The sequence below is a fragment of the Sapajus apella genome, unplaced genomic scaffold, assembly GCF_009761245.1.
Source record: "Sapajus apella isolate SASKATOON/1434 unplaced genomic scaffold, GSC_monkey_1.0 scaffold113, whole genome shotgun sequence".
NCBI classification, from domain to species: Eukaryota; Metazoa; Chordata; class Mammalia; order Primates; family Cebidae; genus Sapajus; species Sapajus apella.
In genome coordinates this window covers 512,254-533,973 of record NW_022437053.1, presented here as the reverse complement: position 1 = coordinate 533,973, position 21,720 = coordinate 512,254, and the positions used below count along the sequence as shown (strand labels likewise).

At 43.7% G+C, this 21,720-nt stretch overlaps 2 protein-coding genes across 4 annotated transcripts in view; both read right to left on the bottom strand.

Moving 5' to 3' along the window:
* Positions 1-21,720, bottom strand: part of FAM189A1 (family with sequence similarity 189 member A1) — a 394,185-nt gene that overhangs the window by 112,114 nt on the left and 260,351 nt on the right. The gene's annotated exons all lie outside the window — the stretch shown is intronic.
* NSMCE3 (NSE3 homolog, SMC5-SMC6 complex component) lies at positions 2,530-4,182 on the bottom strand. The gene has a single exon (XM_032259936.1). It carries the CDS (start codon positions 4,058-4,060, stop codon positions 3,173-3,175), a length of 888 nt encoding a protein of 295 aa, XP_032115827.1. The 5' UTR covers positions 4,061-4,182; the 3' UTR covers positions 2,530-3,172.

The window sequence follows — 21,720 nt, the reverse complement described above, 5'->3', positions numbered from 1 at the left end:
AACATCTTTACAATTTTAGGATTGGGGATTTTTTTTTTAAGCACTATACACGAATACAGCTCTTATAAACACTGATGATTGTTACACATTAAAGTCAAATGATCTGTATGACCAAAAGAAGTGAAAATGTGGGAGAAGCCATTTGCACTAGATAGATCTAGCACACAATGAAGGACATGTAGACCATGTAAAGACGTCTTACGAATCAACAGAAATAGGTCTAAGACATAAAACCTGACAGTCAAAAAACAGTGAGGGCAAAAGATAGGCAGACACTTAACATCACTAAGCAACAGGTACAAGTTAATACCATAATAAATTATCACTTCACACTGCACCAGAATGGCTGAGAAGATACTGAAAAGGCCAAGTGTTCACAAGGGGTGAAGGTAGAAGGACTGGCAAACAAAAACAAAACAAAACTGTATAAAATGTGGCTGAAAGGCCGGGTGCTGTGGCTCACGCCTGTAATCCCAGCACTTTGGGAGGCTGAGACGGGCAGATCACGAGGTCAGGAGTTCAAGACCAGAATGGCCAACATAGTGAAACCCATCTCTGCTAAAAAAATACAAAAATTAGCTGGGCATGGTGGCTTGTGCCTGTAATCCCAGCTACTTGGGAGGCTGAGGTAGGAGAATTGCTTGAGCCAAGACCCGGAAGGTGGAGGCTGCAGTGAGCTGAGATTGTGCCACTGCACTCCAAACTGGGCTACGGAATGAGACTCCATCTCAAAAAAAAAAAAGAAAGAAAGAAAAGGAAAAGAAAAAAACATTGGTGGGATTGTGACTTGACACAAGTTCAAGAGCAGCTTGGCAATAGTCCCTGACTGCTCCATTTGATTCTGGCTAGAGAAACTCACACATGTGCCTAAAGAGGCACTGTCCAATGCCTGCACATCTCAAAGAACTGGAAATGAGTGAATCAAGTCTACATATATCCACACAGTTGAATCGCAAATACGTAATGGTGCGTGATAACAGCAAGTTGCATAAGGACACGGCTAATACTGCTTATCCAAATCATGAAAGTCCACAAAACTCTACATTGGTTATGTAAATATACATGTGTAGCAGAATTATAAAGTCATGCAACAGCCCGGAATCCACAGACTTTTATTACTTCTGGGGAGAGTGAGAAGGAAAAGACATAAGGGCTTGATATGGCTTCTGAAGTTTCCTCTTTCACAATTTGAAACAAGGTAATCGATGGTGAATTGTTAACACCTCTCGGAAAAGCGGGGAGATTTTGCCTCAGATATAACTGCTGATGGCTGTTGGGTAATACTTCTCATTATACAGGTGAGAATGCGAGTATCAGAGGGCACAAAGAGGAGAAAGCTGAGTCAGGGAGGTAAGGGGACTAGAAGGCAGGAATTAATTTATACACTGAAATAAAATGCAGATCAAGAAGAAATGCCTACAAGGACCAAACATATTCCACTGATGAAACAAATGCAAATCCCAATTCAACAGAATGAAATAAAACCTAGTAACCTATCATATCACATTCCTCCACACTCACTGTAGACCCTTTTAAATGACATTCAGTTCGGTGTTGATGAAGTGCATTTTTATCCTCCAGTGAAAAGTATTTGCCTTATTTCAGGGTTAATTTGCAGCACCTCCCTCTAAAACAAGTATACTTATTTACCCACGGAATAAATGGGTTCATTTATAAGAGTTCATAGTCCCCTTGTATTCCTCCACTACATATAGCAGATGCTGTTTTATGCCGAGATGCTGAATATTCCAGTTCATTTAGTCCATAAAACAAACTATTAGATGGCTATTATTTTTCTCATTTTACAGATAAAGAAATTGAGATTCAGAGAGCTTAAAACCTACCCGCACAATCACCATGCTGACAAGTTAGCATGAACCGTAATTCAAATTCAGTTTGCCAGACAGCTGCAAGACCCATATCCTTTTCCCTATACCTATTCCCTATACCCTAAGGGGTAGATCTTATGTCTAACCTCCTGCTCCCACTGTTCTATGTGGGTTATACTCACCATACACATTATATTTCCCCATAAAGCTCTACATACAATAGAGTCAGACTAGAGGAATATACCTTTTGAACTAGTAATTGTTCTCATAGGAATGATTTAGAAAAAGATAATTAAAGTGGCAGCTCCAGGTTAAGGAGGAAAAAAAAACAAATTAAAAAATTAAAGAATAAACTAACAAGCAAAATCCTCCACATCAGCGACTAAATCCACTTTACAGGTCAGGAAACATCTGCAGTAAGGAAACTATGTAAATTCATATACTAGTTATGGTGGAGCCAGGATCTGAACCCAGGCAGTCCGATTCCCAAGCAGGCACGGTTAATGGTTATGCTATTACTTTATAAGCCTTTTTGAGACCCACAGTGAGAAATACATTTTACTTCGTGATCCTGTACACACACACAAAAGTGAAACAACTTCTACAAAACAGTGTTACCTTAATATGTAGCAAAAACTTTAAGATGCTGACTTAGTCATGAAATTCTCTCATGAACCACGATTTTAAAAACACATAATGCTTAAGTGCTTCAAAAACACAACATTTATTATAACAGAGTAGTAAGAAGAAAAAAACTAAGTGGAACTACATGTTTAGCAACCAAGCTGAATAATTATGAATATAAACAATTGCTATCTGGAGAAAACATATTATGTTCATTGCTTGGAACCATGAATAATACTTACATATGTAGGAAATATAAAAAAAAATAGGTTAAGGTAATAAGGATATGAGTAGTTATGTTTTTATTTTTAATTTTATAAAAACTTTTATTTTTCCTTACAAACTGGGGTAGTTATGAGACCCAATAATAGCTACCTTGCTTTTATTTTTTTGGCAGCAAAGCAACTCACTGTGTTTCTTCTTGCATATCTGTTCCTGATCACAGTCAAGTTTTCCAATTCGTTTTACTAAGCTAGCAAAATTTTTCATATGAAAAACAGTAAAATCAAAACAAAACAAATGCTCCTTTGTTTATAAATGAAAATCTGGAACCAAATAACACGTTGAAGAACAAAACTTTGCAAACACATCCTAAAGCTACACACATTGAAGCGTTACAGAAATACGCTCCCTGGGTTCTCCCTTCCCCCATCCCTGTACAATGTGCCTTTGGGTCTCAGACTCTTGTCCCGGGAGTCCCTCTGAATCCACCTCAGATTTTAAGAGGATGGGGCTGGGCCACTCGGCTGAGGTCTGGCCCTGTTCTCCTCATCCGCCAAAGCCTCGCAGTACTGTGCTGGCCAGTCCTTGGGGTCTTGATTATGGACTTTGGCCACAAACCTAAGAACTTTCATCTTGCTGGTTTCCAAGTTGGTTCGTGGGCCCCACTGGAATTCGTAGTCCACGGGGTCGGTGTGGGGTATCCGCCGGTACTCCAGGTAACGCTGTCGCACAAAGTCCTCAGTGATGAGTTTCTTTGGATCTCCGAAAACTAAATGCTTCTTGGTAGGGTAGACCCCTAGCCGCCGCAGAAAGTCCCAGACTTCAGTCTCCTTGATGGTGTTGCCCTTCATAAAGATGAGCCCTAAGACGATCATCAGGAGGCCCGTGGTGGGCGTGCCTTGGTCGCCCCTCACCTCGGCATCCTCCTCCACGGGCTCCAGGGTGTTGATGAGGATGTAAGTGTTGCTCTTGGGTTCAAGTTCCACCAGCTTGTACCCGAAGACGTACTGGAGGCGCTCGGCGGCCAGTGTGAGGAGGTCGGAGAAGATGTCCTTGTAGTCCCCGACGACGTGCTTCAGTATGTCGGCTCGCTTGATCGGAATTTTCTTCTGGTCCTTAATCAGCAAGAACTGCACCAGCTCGGACACTTTCAGCTCCAGCTGCTTCTGGGTCCTGGGCCCCACGGCGGGGGCGGCCAGAGAACGGCGGGCGCCCTGAGGCGAGGAGCCCCGCGGCCCCTGCGAGCCGCCCGGCCCGCGGGACGTGCTCGGGGCCTCCTCGGCAACGCAGTCTCTGGGGGCCCGGGCGTCTCCGCCTTGGCTCGAGTCTCTGACACTCTCGGCGTGGCCGCTAGAACGGCCCCGGTTCCTCGGTTTTTGCAGCATGTCACCCGCGCCGGCCGGCAGGCTCCGGCGCAGACTCCCGCGGGCAAACACTGCGGCCTGGAAGCAGCCGCGGCGGGAATTGTGGGTCGACGCAGAGAGCGGACGCCAGGCCCTGGGCGGGGCCATAGGAGGGGCGCGCGGCGTCGGCGGAGACTGCGCGCTGCGTCACTAAGGCTGCGCCTTGCGTCACTAAGGCTGCGCCTTGCGTCACTAAGGCTGCGCCTTGCGTCACTAAGGCTGCGCCTTGCGTCGCGGCGGCTGGACGGTGCGCCTGCGCGGCTGCCGCGGGTACAAAAACAAGCAGCCTTGTTCTGTGCAGCCTTGCTGGTCCGGGCGATGATTTTTGGTAGAGTGAAGTGTTCTTACCAAACCATGCAAGCGGAGAACGAGAACCAAAACCCCTAAACAAGTGTGTGGCTAAATTCAGGACCACACAGGCTCAGGCAAGTTTTACAGACGGTATGATGCGTTTCTAAATCGGGAGCATTTGTAAAGATCTCAAAGATCAATGTGTGGAAAAAAAAGAAAAAAGGGGAAGAGGAAGGTACGGCCGTGGAAGTAAAGTAAAAGCATTTATTTCTACACAAAACGTGGGAGGACATAAAAAACCCCAAGTGTTCTTAGTTTTCGTCCTTCTGCCCAATTTCATGCCCTCCAACCCATTTCTCCCAGTTACTTTCTCTAATGCCCCGGGGAGTCTGTTAAAAACCAAAGTCTGCGGCAGGCTTTCCTCGCAAGCAGGACTTCGGTTTCACTATTTCCGTATTTACATTTTTTGCATTAAACTCTAGCTAGTCAACTATGAGAAAACAACACACAACGTCAATATTAAGTAAATGTTGTAGCTTTGTCAAGTGAGTTTATCTTTTGGAAAACATCACTGCTTTGGGCTCACAACCACAATTTTAGCAGAAATGGGTAAGAGGAATGCTGCAAACAGAAACGTGCACCCTCAAGAGATTACCATTTAATTTTGGGCATCACTGATCAAAAATTGCAATAATGTGGATCTCTTAAATTTCTTAATTCGTAATATATTAGCTTTAAAGAAAAGAGAACACTGGGGTACCATCCCTCATAATCTGTGATGTGTGCAGTCTCTATATTTTAAGTGTGCAACTCAAGCAGCCAAAATGAGTCATTTCATTAACAAACCATCAGCAGTCTGCTGCCAGTACTTCTAGAGATCTTAGCAAATGTGTTTCTTCTCTATTTATTGACTTGCAAAGAAGCAGCTGAATTTCCCTGTCTTTTTAAAGCTACCCAGAAAGTGGATAAACTCTTCAAAGAACCAAATCAAATTGATTTCCTCTTTAATGCAGATAGATTCAGAAGAAAGCAATTTCAAATATATTCAAAGAACACATTATCTGAATAATAGCATCAAACACAACCTTTTTTTTTTTTTTTTTTTTTTTTAAAAAAGACAGGGTTTCACCATGTTGGTCAGGCTGGTCTTGAACTCCTGACCTCAGGTGATCCGCCCGCCTCAGCCTCCCAAAGTGTTAAGATTACAGGCGCGAGCCATCGCGCCCAGCCAAACACAGCCTTATTAAAATTTTGTTACATGTTAGTAGCATAACAGTTTTGTTTGTAATTCAGTAGGAAAATGCAATCTGATAATGGCACTGGAACGGCAATACTAAATGTAAAATCATATTTCATGAACTAATGCAAGTATGCTAGAATCTGGTATGCAGTGAGTAATAACTTACTGCTCCACACGAGATCCAACTATATCCTCAGGCATCAGTCTTAATGACAAAGGCCTACTATGAAAAACAAATGTATTATCAAGGCATTAATTTTTTTTTTACAATGAGAAAAGTCATCTGTTTCAGTTTCCTTCCAAATTAAAATCTGGACTTAGGTTCATAAAAGCTTCCTGCTATCTAGAATTCTGCAAAAATTGAGTCAAAAAAGTTCAGCGGCCAAGATATAAGGGGGAAGTCGAAAATTAGATAAAAGCTATTGTCAGCAATTGGGATGGTTTTTCAGTGCTCTTTCTTGCTAAGGTTTTCATTCACTTACATTACCAAGCAGCCCACCAGTCGGGCTACCCCTGTAACTGTGAAAATCAGCAGTGTCCTTCAGTAGCACTCCTACCTAGAGAGCAGATTGTCATTACTCAAAACAGTGGAGAAGAGATGTGAGTTTTTAAGTCTCAAAACACCACTTTACGCTCTGTCCAGAGAAATGCAGATGAGAAAATGCAGCCATAAAATATGAATATTAGAATGAAGTTTAGGCACTGCATGGAGAAGTCATCCAGACCCACATTCCACCTTGGATTGATACTGGAAGCCATGGATGTTTGGGGAGAAATGGTGGTGATAACAATACTAACATTATTAACAATAAATATAACTGACAACAGCCAATGATTATTTAGTAGTTCCTGCTCCCTCTCCATATCTGCAGTTTCACTTTCTGTGGTTTCAGTTACCTGCAGTCAACCACAGTCCAAAAATATTAAGATATTTTTGGAGAGAAACCACAGTATAACTTATTATACCATATTGTTATAACTGCTGTACTTTACTGTTAGTGTCAACTGAAGGATGATGAGGTTCATAAAGTTGGAAAGAAGAGCTTTAATTCTCATAAAGGGTTGCAGTCTGCAGGGCTGCCATTCCAACAGGCTGGAAAGCACAACCTCATGCCAGAAGCCAGAAACAGACACTTCAAGGGAGGGGAAAAAGCAGCAGGAATCTATGCAGAGTGAGGTGGCCAAATATACAGATTTAATAAGCTATAGGAGGAGTCACGAATATTTATGCAAAGAGAAAGGTGCACATGCGCAACTGCACTTTATGCCTCTCCATGGGACCCATGTCCCAAAATTGGCAGTGTTCACATGATCCAGGGTAGGAGTTTTAGGCCCTCTGACATCAAAAGGTGAAGCAGGAGACATGAAAACCCTGACTGCATGTCTTCCAGAGACTGGCCACAACTACTCCGTGGTCGGTGGTCTTTTACCAAGAACTGCTGGTCAGTTGTGCCAAAACTGCAAAAGGGAGGGGCAGCATCAGGTCGTGATACCAGTGGTAGAGTCTTTTGAAAGGGCTGATTTCTGTTTAGACCTTAGGGAAGAAAGCCTATTGGCAGTTAGAGGGGAAGAAGGTTTTCAAGGTTATTCTGGGGTCCCCTTGGCCAAGAGGGGGATTCTGTCCAGACAGCTGGAGGGCTTAAGATTTCATTTTATTTCTCATTCATTATTGTTAATCTCTACTGTAACTAATTTATAAATTAAACTTTTTTTGAGATGGAATCTCACTCTGTCGCCCAGGCTGGAGTGCAGTGTCGCGATCTTGGCTCACTACAACGTCTGCCTCCTGAGTTCAAGCAATCCTCCCACCTCGGCCTCCCGAGTAGTTAGGATTACAGGTGTGTGCCACCACACCTTTTTTTTTTTTTTTTTTTTTTTTTTGAGATGGAGTCTTGCTCTGTCACCAGGCTAGAGTACAGTGATGTAATCTCCGCTCACTGCAACCTCTGCCTCCTGAAGTCAAGCAATTCTCCTGTGTCAGTCTCCTGAGTAGCTGGTACTACAGGCAGGCACCACCACACACAGCTAATTTTTGTATTTTTAGTAGAGACAGGGTTTCACCATGTTGGCCAAGATGGTCTTGATCTCTTGACCTTGTGATCCACCCTCCTCAGCCTCCCAAAGTGCTGGGATTACAGGCATGAGCCACCGTTCCTGGCCTAAATTAAACTTTATCACAGTTATGTGTGCTGATTAATACTGAGTGTCAATTCGATTGGATTGATGAATTAAAGTATTGTTCCTGGGTGTGTCTGTGAGGGTGTTGCCAAAGGAGATTAACATTTGAGTCAGTGGACTGGAGAGGCAGACCCACCCTCAGTCTGGGTGGGCACCATCTAATCAGCTGCCAGATTAGCTAGAATAAAGCAGGCAGAAGAATGTGGAAGGTCTTGACTTGCTGAGTCTTCTGGTCTTCATCTTTCTCCCATGCTGGATGCTTCCTGGCCTTGAACGTCGGACTCCAAGCTCTTCAGCTTTTAGACTCTTGGACTTATACCAGCGGTTTGCCAGGGTCTCAAGGCCTTCAGCCATAGATGGAAGGCTGCACTGTTGGCCTCCTTACTTTTGAGGTTTTGGGACTCAGACTGGCTTCCTAGCTCCTCAGCTTGCAGATGGCCTATTGTGGGGCTTCACCTTGTGATCACGTGAGTCAATCCTCCTTAATAAACTCACCTTCATATATACATCTATCATATTAATTCTGTCCTCTAGAGAACCCTGACTAATACAGTATGTTTCTATATATAGGGGAAAACATTGTGTATTTAGGGTTTGGTGCTGTCCATGATTTCAGGCCTCCACTGAGGGTGTTGGAACACACCCTCCACAGAGGAGCGGGTCCTGTTACACAAATTGAATGGTGGGTCAGACCTTATTCCAGATGGCTTACAGGTGTGACTTCACTTAATCCCCACAACAAACCAGGAGGCATGTGCACTTACTATGTTTCTCTTCTCACAAATAAACAGGCACAGGAGAAGATTATTAAGTTTTGAGGTTCTACAGCAAGTAAGTGATAGATCTGGGATCTGAACACAGCCAATCTGCCTCCAGAGCCTGGGCTTTTAACTGTATACTGATTCAGAGCAAACAGAGATGGTGTCCTTGAAAAAGTAAGGGCTTTGGGATCAGATGAACTAAGATGAGAAACCTGTATGACGCTGGGAAAGCTACTGATACACCTCAAGTTTAAGTCTCCAAGTCAACAAAATGAGTGCTAATCCTGGCATCAAGGGATTAAGTGAGATGGGTTTACCAAGTACCTAGCACAGGGCCTGGCAGGGTAGTTGATAACAGTTTGCCTCGTTCCAGGGATTTCTGTTAAGGAAAATATTTGAGGACTACACGTAGTTGTGTATACTGTAGGGGAGGCAAAACCTTACTTCCACCCTCTAAGTCCCAGATGGACCTGAGACTTAAATTGACATAAAACAGATTAACAGGAAAAAAGCATTCAAATTTCATAAAAGTTTTATATGACATAAGAGCCCTCATTAGGGAAGTGAAGACCCAAAGAAGTGGCAAAACCTGAATGCTTTTATATTTGGTTGAACAAAGAGACGTAACTGTGGGAAAAGTAAATTATTTGGGGAGGATAAAGAGAGAAAATTATTTTAACAAAGTTGCTGGTACAGAATGCACTTGGCTTTGACTCTTTATTGAGTAATGTTTCTTTCCTCTTGGTACAGTGAAGCCATTTTTCACATGGGAGTTTTTATCTCCTGTTTTCAGGAAGAAAAGAGGAAATTCAAATGCCCTTCTTGCATCTGCTATTTTTCAAGTGCCTTTAGCTCAAAGTAATCCTTATGCCAAAGTGGCATATTTTGGGCAGCATATTCTGCCATCCTTCAGTAGAACGATGAGAAAGATGTTCACTGCAGTGAAACACATGTACACAAAAATCAGAAGGGCTAGAAAGAAACATATACATATCAAGGTGCTATTAAAGTTAATTTGCTTTTAAAAATATAATCAATCCTGATTTTCTTGCTTGGGAGATGAATGAAAAATATATTTTCAATGAAGTTTAACTTCCAAGTAACACTATGCCATAGCAGCTATGTACATTCACATGCTCAATAAATTCAGTGTGATTTGAATATGGCATTTATGACTTGCTGTTCAGGCAGTGAAGTAATAAAGACAAGTGGTTAAAAAAGAAAAACATTTTCAAACACTTTATGTTAATGGCCTTAATGCTTTTATTACTAGACCCAAAAGAAAAAATCAAAATTCTTTGAGGCAAAAACAAAGCTACCTAAGATTTCAAATGCAAAGAACAAGGAAATGCCTACTACCAATTGCTCTTTAGCTGTTTGTAGTAATTAAATGTTTTATTTCATCTCCTTGATAGCACATGTCTGCCAAGAAACTCTAATCATCTTTATTATCTACTAGATTCTCCTCTTCATTCATGGTATTTCTTCTGAACCAGAAAAAGGCTTTAATTTTCCTAACGGCAACACAGTGCTAAAAGCAGGTGAGGACTTTTTGGGAAGAAAGGCAATGATCAAAGCATGCAGCCATCACATATGAGCCATTCTCTACCTTTTCCAGTGAAAGACAGTGAGCCACGGTGAGCAAAAGAGTTGGAGGGCAAATACTGTGTTGCTGGGCAGACAGCAGGAAAAGCAATCCAAACATCTTAATGGTTGCAATAAAGTTCCTTGTGTCTGCATATTTATAAGTTATATACATTCATTCATAGCAAAGATCCCTCCTGCTTAAAGCACACGGTAGACTACCTAATAACACTTTGTCCCTCATAAATGAAATTTTGATGAAGCAGCAACAGAGATTTTCTTGGCTGGTGGAAGCGGGTGGAGAGGTGGGCCTTGATAAGATGGTGCTTACCAAGCATTGCAGCCATTTGGCCCAGAAGCCTGGTCTTAGACTCTTTTCCAGACATACATCTTCCAGTTTTCCAGGGCCCCTATGGAAATCATTAAGGCCTATTAAGTTATAAAATTGCAAACATCCAAGGTCTTGATAGTGGTAACTGAGATTCTCTTTGTTTGCTTGGTTACCCCTGTGTTCTGTATCCTTTACCTTTAGGAAGAGCCTATTCCCATCTTTAAGAGACTTTGGTATAGGGCTCTGCCTTCCTTTCCTGAGTGCCCAGGATTCAGGCCAGACACAGTGACTGGTTCAGAAGTTCAATCAGCATCCTTTCAGGACATTCAGACAGATTCTCGCTCCCCTAAGCTATCAAGCTGAGGGGTGATGGAAACCTAGCCACCTGTGCCCTTGCTTCAGAAAAACCTGCCTCAGCGTAAAGCCAACTCAAAAAAGACCTAAGAGATGGGAAACAATCTTAATGCTGCCATCTGAATCCATGGATGCTGAGTTCAAGATCAGAATCCTGGAGATAATGAATTACTAGAGCATCTCCTTTTGCCCAATCTGCTTTAAGTTGGTTCCTTCACTTGAAAGTGAATAAGGTCTGGCTAAATCAGTAGCCAAACCTATTATTTGGGGGAAAAGAAAGTAGTAAGAAATGAGACTTTGTTTCAAAGCCATGGAGCTAGGGAAGATTAATATTACCGATGAGGAGTTTTAAATGTAATGAGAGGTGAAGTGAAAACAGTTTGACATTTTTGTTATGTTTCTTCCCAGTGTTCTGTTGTTGGGCAATGTGGTCTTCATTTTAGTTGGTGGCAACAAGGGTAAGGGAGAGGCAAATTATGAACTGTCCTTTTCCAAATGGAGAGTACAGAGTGGCTGGGCGCAGTTGCTCACGCCTATAACCTCAGCACTTTGGGAGACTGAGGCGGTGGATCACTTGAGGTCAGAAGTTCCAGACCAGCCTGGCCAACATGGCAAAACCCCAGCTCTACTAAAAATATAAAAATTAGCCAGCCTGGTGGCTGTTGCCAGTAATCCCAGCTACTTGGGAGACTGAGGCAGGAATCGCTTGAACCCAGGAGGCAGAGGTTGCAGTGAGCCAAGATCGTGCCACTGCACTCCAGTCCAGCCTGGGCAACAAAGCGAGACTCCGTTTAAAAAAAACAAAAAAGTAAAAATGAGCTAATCTAGTGATTTACCTTTGCAGAAAGGAGTTTTATACAACTCGGAATATATATTATATTATATATATATTTTTTGAGATGGAGCCTCATTCTGTCACCAGGCCTCATTCTGTCACCAGGCTGGAGTGCAGTGGCGCGATATTGGCTCACTGCAACCTCCGCCTCCCGAGTTCAAGTGACTCTCCTGTTCAGGCCTCCCAAGTAGCTGGGACTACAGGCATGCACCACCATGTCCAGCTAATTTTTGTATTTTTAGTAGAGACGAGGTTTCACCATTTTGGCCAGAGGAATATAATGTAAAGCAGCAGTCCCCAGCCTTTCCGGTGCTAAGGACCAGTTTCATGGAAGACAATTTTTTTCAAAGAAGCTGTGGGGTTAGGAGGATGGTTTCAGGATCCCCGCCTGCGTAGTTCGCAGTAGGGCTCACATCCCTACGAGAATCTAAGCAGTTCACAGTAAGGCTCACATCCCTGTGAGAATCTAAGCAGTTCACAGTAGGGCTCACATCCCTACGAGAATCTAAGCAGTTCACAGTAAGGCTCACATCCCTGTAAGAATCTAAGCAGTTCGCCGCAGGGCTCACATCCCTGTGAGACTCTAAGGAGTTCACAGTAGGGCTCACATCCCTGTGAGAATCCAACTGCCGCTTATCTGGCAGGAGGTGGAGCTCAGGTGGTGATGCTCACTCCTCCACCACTCACCTCCTGTGGTGTGACCAGGTTCCTAACAGTTCACAGACTGGAACTGGTCCACAGCCTGGGGTTTGGGAACCCCTGCCTCAAAGCAGTTGCTACTCTAAAGTAGCTATCTTCTCCATATTTAACCCAAAGCATTTCCCCACCTGCTATACCAAGCCAGATGACAGACAACAGAAACCTCATTCTTGTAGGCTATACTTTATCCTAAAGTAGAGATGTATGTGCAGGACAGAGGTATGTCCACAAGGAGAGCTGACAAAGCTAATACCCAGAAAGGGACAAGGCAGATAGGCTATGAGAAAACCGAACATGTCGAAATGGGAAAAAATAACATTAGAGGAAAAAAATAAAAATATTCAAGGCAGACAAGAAAGACCCACATATGCGTAACTGGTGGTCTTGAGGGAGCTACCAACCATAGGGAGAGGAACAGGTGACTGCAGGAATCCTGGGGAGATGGGTTTATACAGGCCCTGCCTCTCTGCTCCCACCCCCACCCCACCGCAGCTCCCTCCCTTGGACTAATAACCAGAGCAAGCATGCTTTCAGGGCTGGAGGGGTATGAGAGGCCATGGGTTCTCCAAGATCTGCAGAAGAGAGAGCCAGTACAGGGTTCCTCCCTCTCTGAGATGCAAGTGAGAGCTTAGCAACTTCATGTGGAGAAGAGGGCTTGCCCCTTCCTAAGGCCTGGGAAAAGCAAGGACTGTGTGGTACTTGTGGGGTCTGTGGGAAGAAGCCTGTGTCTCCCTTCTGAGAAGGTCCACAGCTGTCCCCTTTCTGAGAATAGTCCTCCAAGACCCTGCCCCAGGCTGTCGTTCTTAGGGGGAGCCTCACAGGCAGCCCAAGTGCTGCGAGGCCTCAAGGGTGGGAGAGCCAGCAGTTTGCCTCCCGTGAGGCCTGGGCTCCGAGAGGCCCTTCATAGTACTTCAACAGGCATGTAGACAGTGTGCCCTCTGATGCACCGTGGCCATAAAAGCAAAACCCGCTGGGCCTCTTGCTTCTTGCCAGCCTCATACTTTTCCAGTGACTCCCAACAACGTGACCCACAGACCCTATTCCCGTTATCCCACTGGATATATTTGGCCTCCGTGCTGCAAATCGGTTGACTGCAGATGTACGAGTTTATTTCTGGAGCCTCAATTCTAATCCATTGCTCTATGAGTGCACTGGTTTCCCGGGGCTGCCATAGCAGAAGGCCACAGACTGGGAGGCTTCAACAACAAAGCAATTTCTCACAGTTCTGGAGGCTCCAAGTCCGAGAGATCAAGGAGTCAGCATGTTTGCTTCCTGCTGAGACTTCTCTCCTTGGCCTGCCGATGACCACATTCCCACGGTGTTCTCAGCGGGCCCTTCTCTGTGCACTGACATCCCTCATGCCTCTTCCTCCTTTTACGACTATCAGGACACCAGTCCTATTGGATCAGGGCCCTACCATAAAGGCCTTATTTTAACTTAATTCATTTAAAGAATGTATTTTCAGACACAGTTGATGAGTCTGAGGTTGAGCCTTTTGAATCCTGGGGGAGACACTGCAGCCCATCACAACATATGTCTATGTGAGCCACTGCTATACTGCCTGATGGCTGCAGAGTGTTCGTTTTGAAATGAGAAAGTCTAAGTCCTCCAGTTTTCTCATTTTTCAGGATTACTGTGGCTATTCTGGGTTCCCTTCCGTCTCCATATGACTTCTAGAATCAGCTTGTCAATTCCTGTTAAAAATTCAGTTGAGATTTTCATAGGGCTTGTTTGGAGTCTTTAGATCAATTTGAGTAGCACTGACATCTTAAAATTAAGTCTACTGGTCCACATACATAGGTTGTTAGTTAATGTGGACAAGTAAATTTATTACCCCTCCAAAAAATGATTTTCACAACTTTATATCAACATGAGAACTGATGTAGTATCTTTCTACCTGGAGAGAGCAAGAAAGTCAGGTGGTGTGTCCTTCGTACATGGGCAACCAGTTCCTCACCTAGACTTTGTTTTGCTCACCTGGACCAAAAAAAAAGTATTGAAGAAATATGATAATTGCTTTCCTTGGTATGCAAAACTGTTAAAATGAATAAAGCCTGTGTTCCACTAGAATTCTCACATTTCTATTTTGATGCATCTGCATTTCACTACCCCCCAAGTTATGTATGTATGTGATCCTGAAATACCATGATTAAAAACCTCTTTTTCTTTATAAATCACCCAGTCTCGGGTATGTCTTTATCAGCAGCACAAAAACGGACTAATACATCATCCTAACTTGAACGATGCCTATCCTCAGCCAGTGGTCCACTGTGAGTATCCATCAAGGGGTTTTCTCCCACTGCACACTGGACCTCAGGGGTTATCACAAGCTCCCCACCAGTCTTCAAATTGTTCCTTGTTTCCAGCAAGTTATCTCTTCTCCACACATCTCATGAATTCAGTATTTTAGATGCCTGTCAGATTGCCTTTCGCTGATCCTTGACTCTTGAGACCACACTATGTGCTACAATCGTGGTCCTGTTTGCTTGGAAGAAGACAGGAAGTTATAACCCAAGGCGCTGGAAGACTTCAGGCATACCCGTCTGTTCTTGTTGCCTGGACTCCTGCAGCACATCCAAATCTGCCCTCTGTTTCTCGGCTACAACTAGTCTCCAACCAGCCAGATGTTCTCTTGCCTCCAGTGGTCACTGATGATGCCTGGGATCGGGGTGTGTCCAGAGGTTGACACTGTTGGTCCCCGTGACCTATGACAGAGGCCCATACTCAGCACAGGAAGCAGAGACCAAAGACCAGAGTCCAGCAAGAATCTAGGGACCAAAGGTTAGGCAGGCTGGAGACAGGCTGCATCTCTGGCAGACCCCACAGTGAGGAGCAGCTATCCCAGGCCAGAGTAGGGTCTATTAGCTGATCTAGGGGCTCTGGAGCAGATCAGAGGGAGCATGTCCTGCCCACTTGAAAGAGAAGTTGCAAGGTGGTACTGAGGATAATTCAGCTCTACTTGATTCTGAAAAGATTATCCCCACCCTCACCATGAGGAGAAGAGACATTGTAGTTTGCCAGTGGAACTGTGGATGGAAAACAATCCCACCCTATCGGCCTCTCTCTCTTCCTCTTTTTTTTTTTTTTTTTTTGAGGCAGAGTCTTCCTCTGTCATCCAGGCTAGAGTAGAATGGTGTGAGCATAGCTCCTTGTAACCTCGAGCTTCTGGGCTCAAGCGCTTCTCCTGCCTCAGCCTCTCCAGTAGTTGGGATTACAGGCATGAGCCATCATGCCTTGCCCCATGTCTATCAATCCACCATGGCAGAGGGGGTTATCATAGCCTGCAGCTGGGCCCAAACCAGCGCTGGGGAAACTCTACACCCACCAAAATGATGCAGCACAGCAAACTCATGTGCCACCTAAGAGGGACAGTGGTTTGAAGGAAGGAGACAGCCAAATTCTAGAACAGATGGCTACGACGGAGCAGAACTAATGACAGAAATGGAAATAGACTATATAATACATATAACGAGAACACATAAGGAGATATTATTAGAGCACAAAAAGTGCTGCTAGAACAGAAAAATGCTTGATTTTTTTGTTTTGTTGTTCCTGGATCCTAAGAGAAACGCCAAATGCCTGACTTTTTCATTTATAAATTTAGTAGAGGTACTGTATAAAAGAACAGCCCCACTAAAACCAAATTACTATTTCAGGAAGATAAAATGAAAGATGTATCCCACAACACAAGACAAAAAAGTTAATGAACCAAGAATCACGAGTTAAACAGGAAGACATGGAGGGTAGATGCAGAAGGAGGCATCCTAGATAAATAATAGGAGTTGAGGGAGAAAACAAAAGTATGACAGCAAATAAAGAAATGCCGAAGAAACAAAACCAACCAAGTTTTAAGATTGAAAGGGTTCTGAAAACGCTGCATTCAGGCACATCCTCGCAAAGTTTCTGAATTTCCAGAATAGAGAGAAAAATCATATAACCTTCCAGACAGGAAGAACAAGTTGCTTTCAGAAATAACCACACTAGGGGTAAGGGATGGTGGCTCATGCCTGTAATCCCAGCACTGGGAGGCTGAGGTGGGCAGATCACTTGAGGTCAGGAGTTCAAGACCAGCCTGGCCAATATGGTGAAACCCCAACTCTACTAAAAATACAAAAATTAGCTGGGTGTGGTGGTGCGTGCCTATAATCCCAGCTACTCAGAAGGCTGAGGCAGGGGAATTGCTTGCACCCAGGAGGCAGAGGTTGCACTGAGTCGAGATTCTGCCACTGCACTCCAGCCTAGGCGACAGAGAGAGACTGTCTCAAAAGAAGGAAGGAGGGAAGGGAGGGAGGGAGGGAGGGAGCTAGTTTAATATCACTCTGTCAAAGAAAAGAAAGAGAAAAAAGAAAGGGAGAAAGAAAGAAAGAAGGGAGGGAGAGAGAATGAAAGAAAAAAGGAAAGAAAAAAAGAATGGAAGGAAGGGAGGGAGGGAGAGAGGGGGGGAGGGAGGGGAAGGAAAGAAGGGAGGGCGGGCAGGCGGGCGGGCCAGTCTCACATCACATTTCTCACCTGCAGTCATGGAAAGTAGATCATGGGCTAACATGTAGTGGCTACGGAGAAGAAAGAACTGATGAAGAATCCTCTACCAGGCAACTACAGAGAAATCGATGACTGGACCTGCAGCTTCCCTGCATGAGCTCTGCGAATACTCCAGCATTCGCTCACCAAAGAGCCCGATCAAAATAAGTGCCCAAGGGAGAAGACCGACTGCAGTGATCAACAGTGAGAATGAATCTCACAATATTGATTTTTACATCTCCATGCACAACGATAACGTGAATGTAAGTCATAACACAATTGTTCCTAAGGATTCTCGAAATGAAATAAGGAAAATTTTAGTTAGATCCTAGCCCCAAACCATCTCAGCATACTCCAGGAATAAGGAGAAGACAGGGGCAACAAGAGTGAAAAGAAATGTGATTCTCAGTGTCTCTCCTCCAGGGAATCAGGTGGGATGAGATGAAAATATTTAGGTAGGAAGGTGTGCTGGTGATTAAGCTATGTTTTCTCAATTTCAAATCCACTGCTCCCTGACGCTAGAGTAGGGGGCTCTTTAAGCTGTGGTTTTCTTTCATTGGATGGTGTTCTATTGGGATCTTCCAATAAGAGGCAATGGAGGGAGCCTGAAAAGTGAGGAGAGGAGATGAACTTGGTTCTTCCTTTTCGCTTGCTCTCCCTGTCAGTCCCAGCCTGGCAGTGTCCCTGCCCTGGGCTCCAACCTCTCTCAGGACTCCCAAACCAGCTTTCTGGTGCTCTCTCAAAAGTATGAACAATAGCAAAGCACTTCCCTGAAGATATGAAAAAGACTAAAAGAGAATACTATATACAACATTTCCTAGTACATTTGAAAAACAGAGAAAATGGCCAAATTCCTAGAAAAACACAACTAAGAAAAACTGATGCAAGAAGAATCATAAAGTTGCAATAATTCCAGGAGCTTCTGAATCTGGGATTCCAAACTTTCCCTCCCAGAAAACTCCAGGCCAAGATGACTGCACTAGTGAATTCTACCTAACATTTAAGGAAGAAATAACACCAGCCTTAAATAAACGCCTCCGGAAAAGTAAAAGAGGGACTAATCCCCATTGTGTCTTACGAAGGAAGTGTAGTCTCCATATGAAAATCTGACAGGACATTTTGAAAAAGGAAGATTAGGCCGGGCGCAGTGGCTCAGCCTGTAATCCCAGCACTTTGGGAGGCCAAGGGCGGGTGGATCATGAGGTCAGGAGTTCAAGACCACCCTGGCCAAGATGCAGAAATCCTGTCTCTACTAAAAATACCACATTAGCCGGGTGTAGTGGCAGGTGCCTGTAATCTTAGCTACTCTGGAGGCTGAGGCAGGGAATCAGAGGTTGCAGTGAGCCGAGATCGCACCACTGCACTCCAGGCTGGGCAACAGAGACTCTGTCTTAAATTTAAAAAAGAAAAGAAAGAAAGAAACATGAAGATTAAAGGCCAGTCTCCCTCATTAATATACAATAAAAAAATCCAGAACAAAACATTAACAAACAGAATCAAGAGATTCAGCATGAGCAAGTAGAGTTCAGTCAAGGAAATAAGGTTGGTTTAACATTCAAAAATCAATCAAGATAATTCACCATATTAACAGAAAAGTCATATGATAAAATTCAGTATTTATTCATGATTTAAAAAGAAACTAACAAAACTTAGCAGGCTGGAAATAGCAAGGAACTTAATCACCACAAACAACCTGCATTAAACATCATATGTGAAATAATGAAACTGTTCCCTCAGAGATAAGAAATAACAGAGAAAGCTGCCATCATCACTTCATAGTTTCACTGGAAGTCTCAGCCGGCGCAATTAGAAAAAACAAATAAAAGTTATGAAGATTGGGGAAAAATCCCAAGTTATCTTATTTTTCAAATGATGTGATTCTAATGTAGAAAAGTCAAAGGAATGTAAAGTTAACAGACTAACTGGATTTATCAAAGTAGCTGGATATAAGCTGAACCAGACATACATCAGTTTCATTTCTATTTTCCAATAACAAACGGAATTAAAGTAACAGCATATGTGGTGCATGTTCTCAAAGACAGATGCAACGCAATCTCCCCCTGCACCAACACGCCCTTTCATGCCATAATGTGGGTGGCTGAGCCTTCCAACAAGGGACAGAGACTATCTGTCCACCCCCTCAAATATGAACTCCTTTTGTGACTTGCTTTGAACAATGGAATGCAGCAGAAGTGATACTATCTGAGTCCTGGAGCTCTGGCTTCAGAGGCTGGCACTTTCTGCGTCCGTCCTCTGGCCATGGTCCCCACTGTAGTGATCTCCCTGCACAGACAGAGCTCAGCCCACACCACCGACTGGGGATGACAGGAGAGGCTCAGCAGCCAGCATCAAAGTTCCAAACAGAAGAGTGACGCCATGTAGACCATGATGTAACCGAGTGTCCTATTTTTAAAAGTATTTCTTCTTTCTTGTTCATGGCTGCTCCTTGTCTTGCCATTAGCATGAGATAATAGTCTTTGCTCTCCCTTCTACCTGGCACTCTCTGGCACAATGTCTCCCTTCTCTAATTTTGTGTTTGTTTAGAAGTTCCAGAGACTAAATCTTCAAACAATTCAGGCCACTATGGGATTCTCCCCCACCTGGAGATTACTTCCAAGCTGCAGTTACTTTGCAGCCAGGCTGTACCCAAGATGGCACCAGCCCATTCACCAGATGGGGCAACAACTCAAGACAGCTGTCAGAAGAAGTCATGTAGACTGGCATCTCCTCATCCCTCCTGCCCGCCCCTCATACCAAACTCCCCTTTTTAAGCCCTGACCCTTGACCCAAAAAGCTGAAATGGTTTCTTTCGGGCATTATCCTCAGCCATTTCCCCATGGAATGGGGAAGAAAGCTTTTGGGATACAGACACTTTCCTTTCATCCTGTTCTCAGCTTTGCAAGCGGCAACAACCATGCCTGCATTCGGTTACAACCGGGCTGCTCCAGCTGCACCGCCACCACAGAAGAGAGTCTAGGCAAGACCAGCAAAAACAAAAACACCCATGGAATCCCGAGGAATGATCAGCTATCGCTGTTTTAAGCAATTACCTTTTGAGGTGGCTTGTGGCACAGCAATAGATAACCAAAACACCATACTCAATCACAATACCACACACTCATTTATTTTGTTTAAAGTAGATATGTATCTAGTGAAAGACATACAGTGCCTCTACTCAGAACATTATAAAACAATACTGGGAGAAATTAAATAAGTCCTAAATACGTGTTCTTAGCAGACACGCTATGGTAAAGATATCAATATTCCTCATATCAATCTATAGCTTCACTATAATCCCATCAAAAAAGCCAGCAGGGGTTCTTTGTACAATTTGTCTAATTTACTAAAAAAACTCATATGAAAATGCAGAGAGCCCTGAAAAGCAAAACCAGTCTGAACAACAAAATGCTGAAGTTATAGATACCAACCCTTGTTTATAAATTTAAGAGTTATTAAGACAATCTGATACCAATACAGAAAGACCAACTAGATCAAACAGAATCTAGAAAGTGACTCATGGATAGAAGGCCACTCACTGGTCACAAAGATGGCACTGCACAGCAGTGGGGAAGGGACGGTCTTCTGAATAAATAGCCCATGATCAATTGGATATTCATATAGAAAAAAATGAAACTATATATTTTTTTTTTTACAAAAATTGACTCTCAGTAGAACTGTAGTTCTAACTATGGATGGGAAAATAAAGCTATTTAATGATAACATAGGAGAAAATCTCTGTGACCTTGAGGTAGGAAAGATATTTTCTAAATCAAGACACTAAAAAGATCATTGAAAAGGCAAGCCTCTGAGAGCAAGAAACATACTGTTGTGTGTGTGTATTTGTATATGTGTGTGTGTATGTGCATATCCAGTCATGTGCCACATAATGCTGTTTTGGTCAAGTCTGGGCCGCACATGTGACAGTGGTCCCATTCGACTGTAACACCCGGCATGCGGCCCCTGTGTCCTCATCATCACCAACACTTGGTGTTGTCAGGGCCTCTGCACTGGCTGTTCCCTCTGCCTAGAAAGTTCCTCCCACATGGCTCACTCTCTTGCCTCCTCAGGTCCCCAGCAACGCTGAGATCTTCCCTCATAACTTTAAGTATAGAAATTAACGGTACAATATTTCTACTGTACCTTTTCTACATTTAGGTATGTTTAGATGCACACATATTCACCACTGTTTTACAGTCACCTATAGTATTCAGCACAGGAACGTGCTGTACAGGTTTATGGTCCAGGAGCAACAGGCTGTACCGTACAGCCTAGGTGTATAGTGGGCAGTACACTCTCAGCTTGAGTAAATACCCTCTATGATGTCTACACACGTCCACTTCTCAGAACACACCTCTGTTGTTCACATGACTGTACATGTACACGTGTATGTATACACACATATGTGTATCTCTGCCCAACAAATCAAAAGTAACTTGATAAAAGGTTCATTTCCTGAACATACAAAATAAATAAATAAGGAAAATAGGCTGGGCGTGGTGGCGCATTGCCTGTAATTCCAGAACTTTGAGAGGCTGAGGTGGGTAGATTGCTTAAGCTCAGGAGTTCGAGACCAGCCTGGGCAACACGGCAAAACCTTGTCTCTACAAAAAATTAGAAAAAGTTAGCTGGGTGTGGTGGTATGTGCTTGTAGCCCCAGCTACTCTGAAGGCTGAGGTGGGAAGATGGCTTGAGTCTAGGAGGCGGAGGTTGCAGCGAGCCAAGATCATGCCACTGCACTCTAGCCTGGGTGACAGAGGGAGACCCTGTCTCAAAAAAAAAAAAAGGAAAGAAAAAGAAAAATGTACATAACACAATGGAACATAAGGGTATCACAAAAAAGAACATCCAATG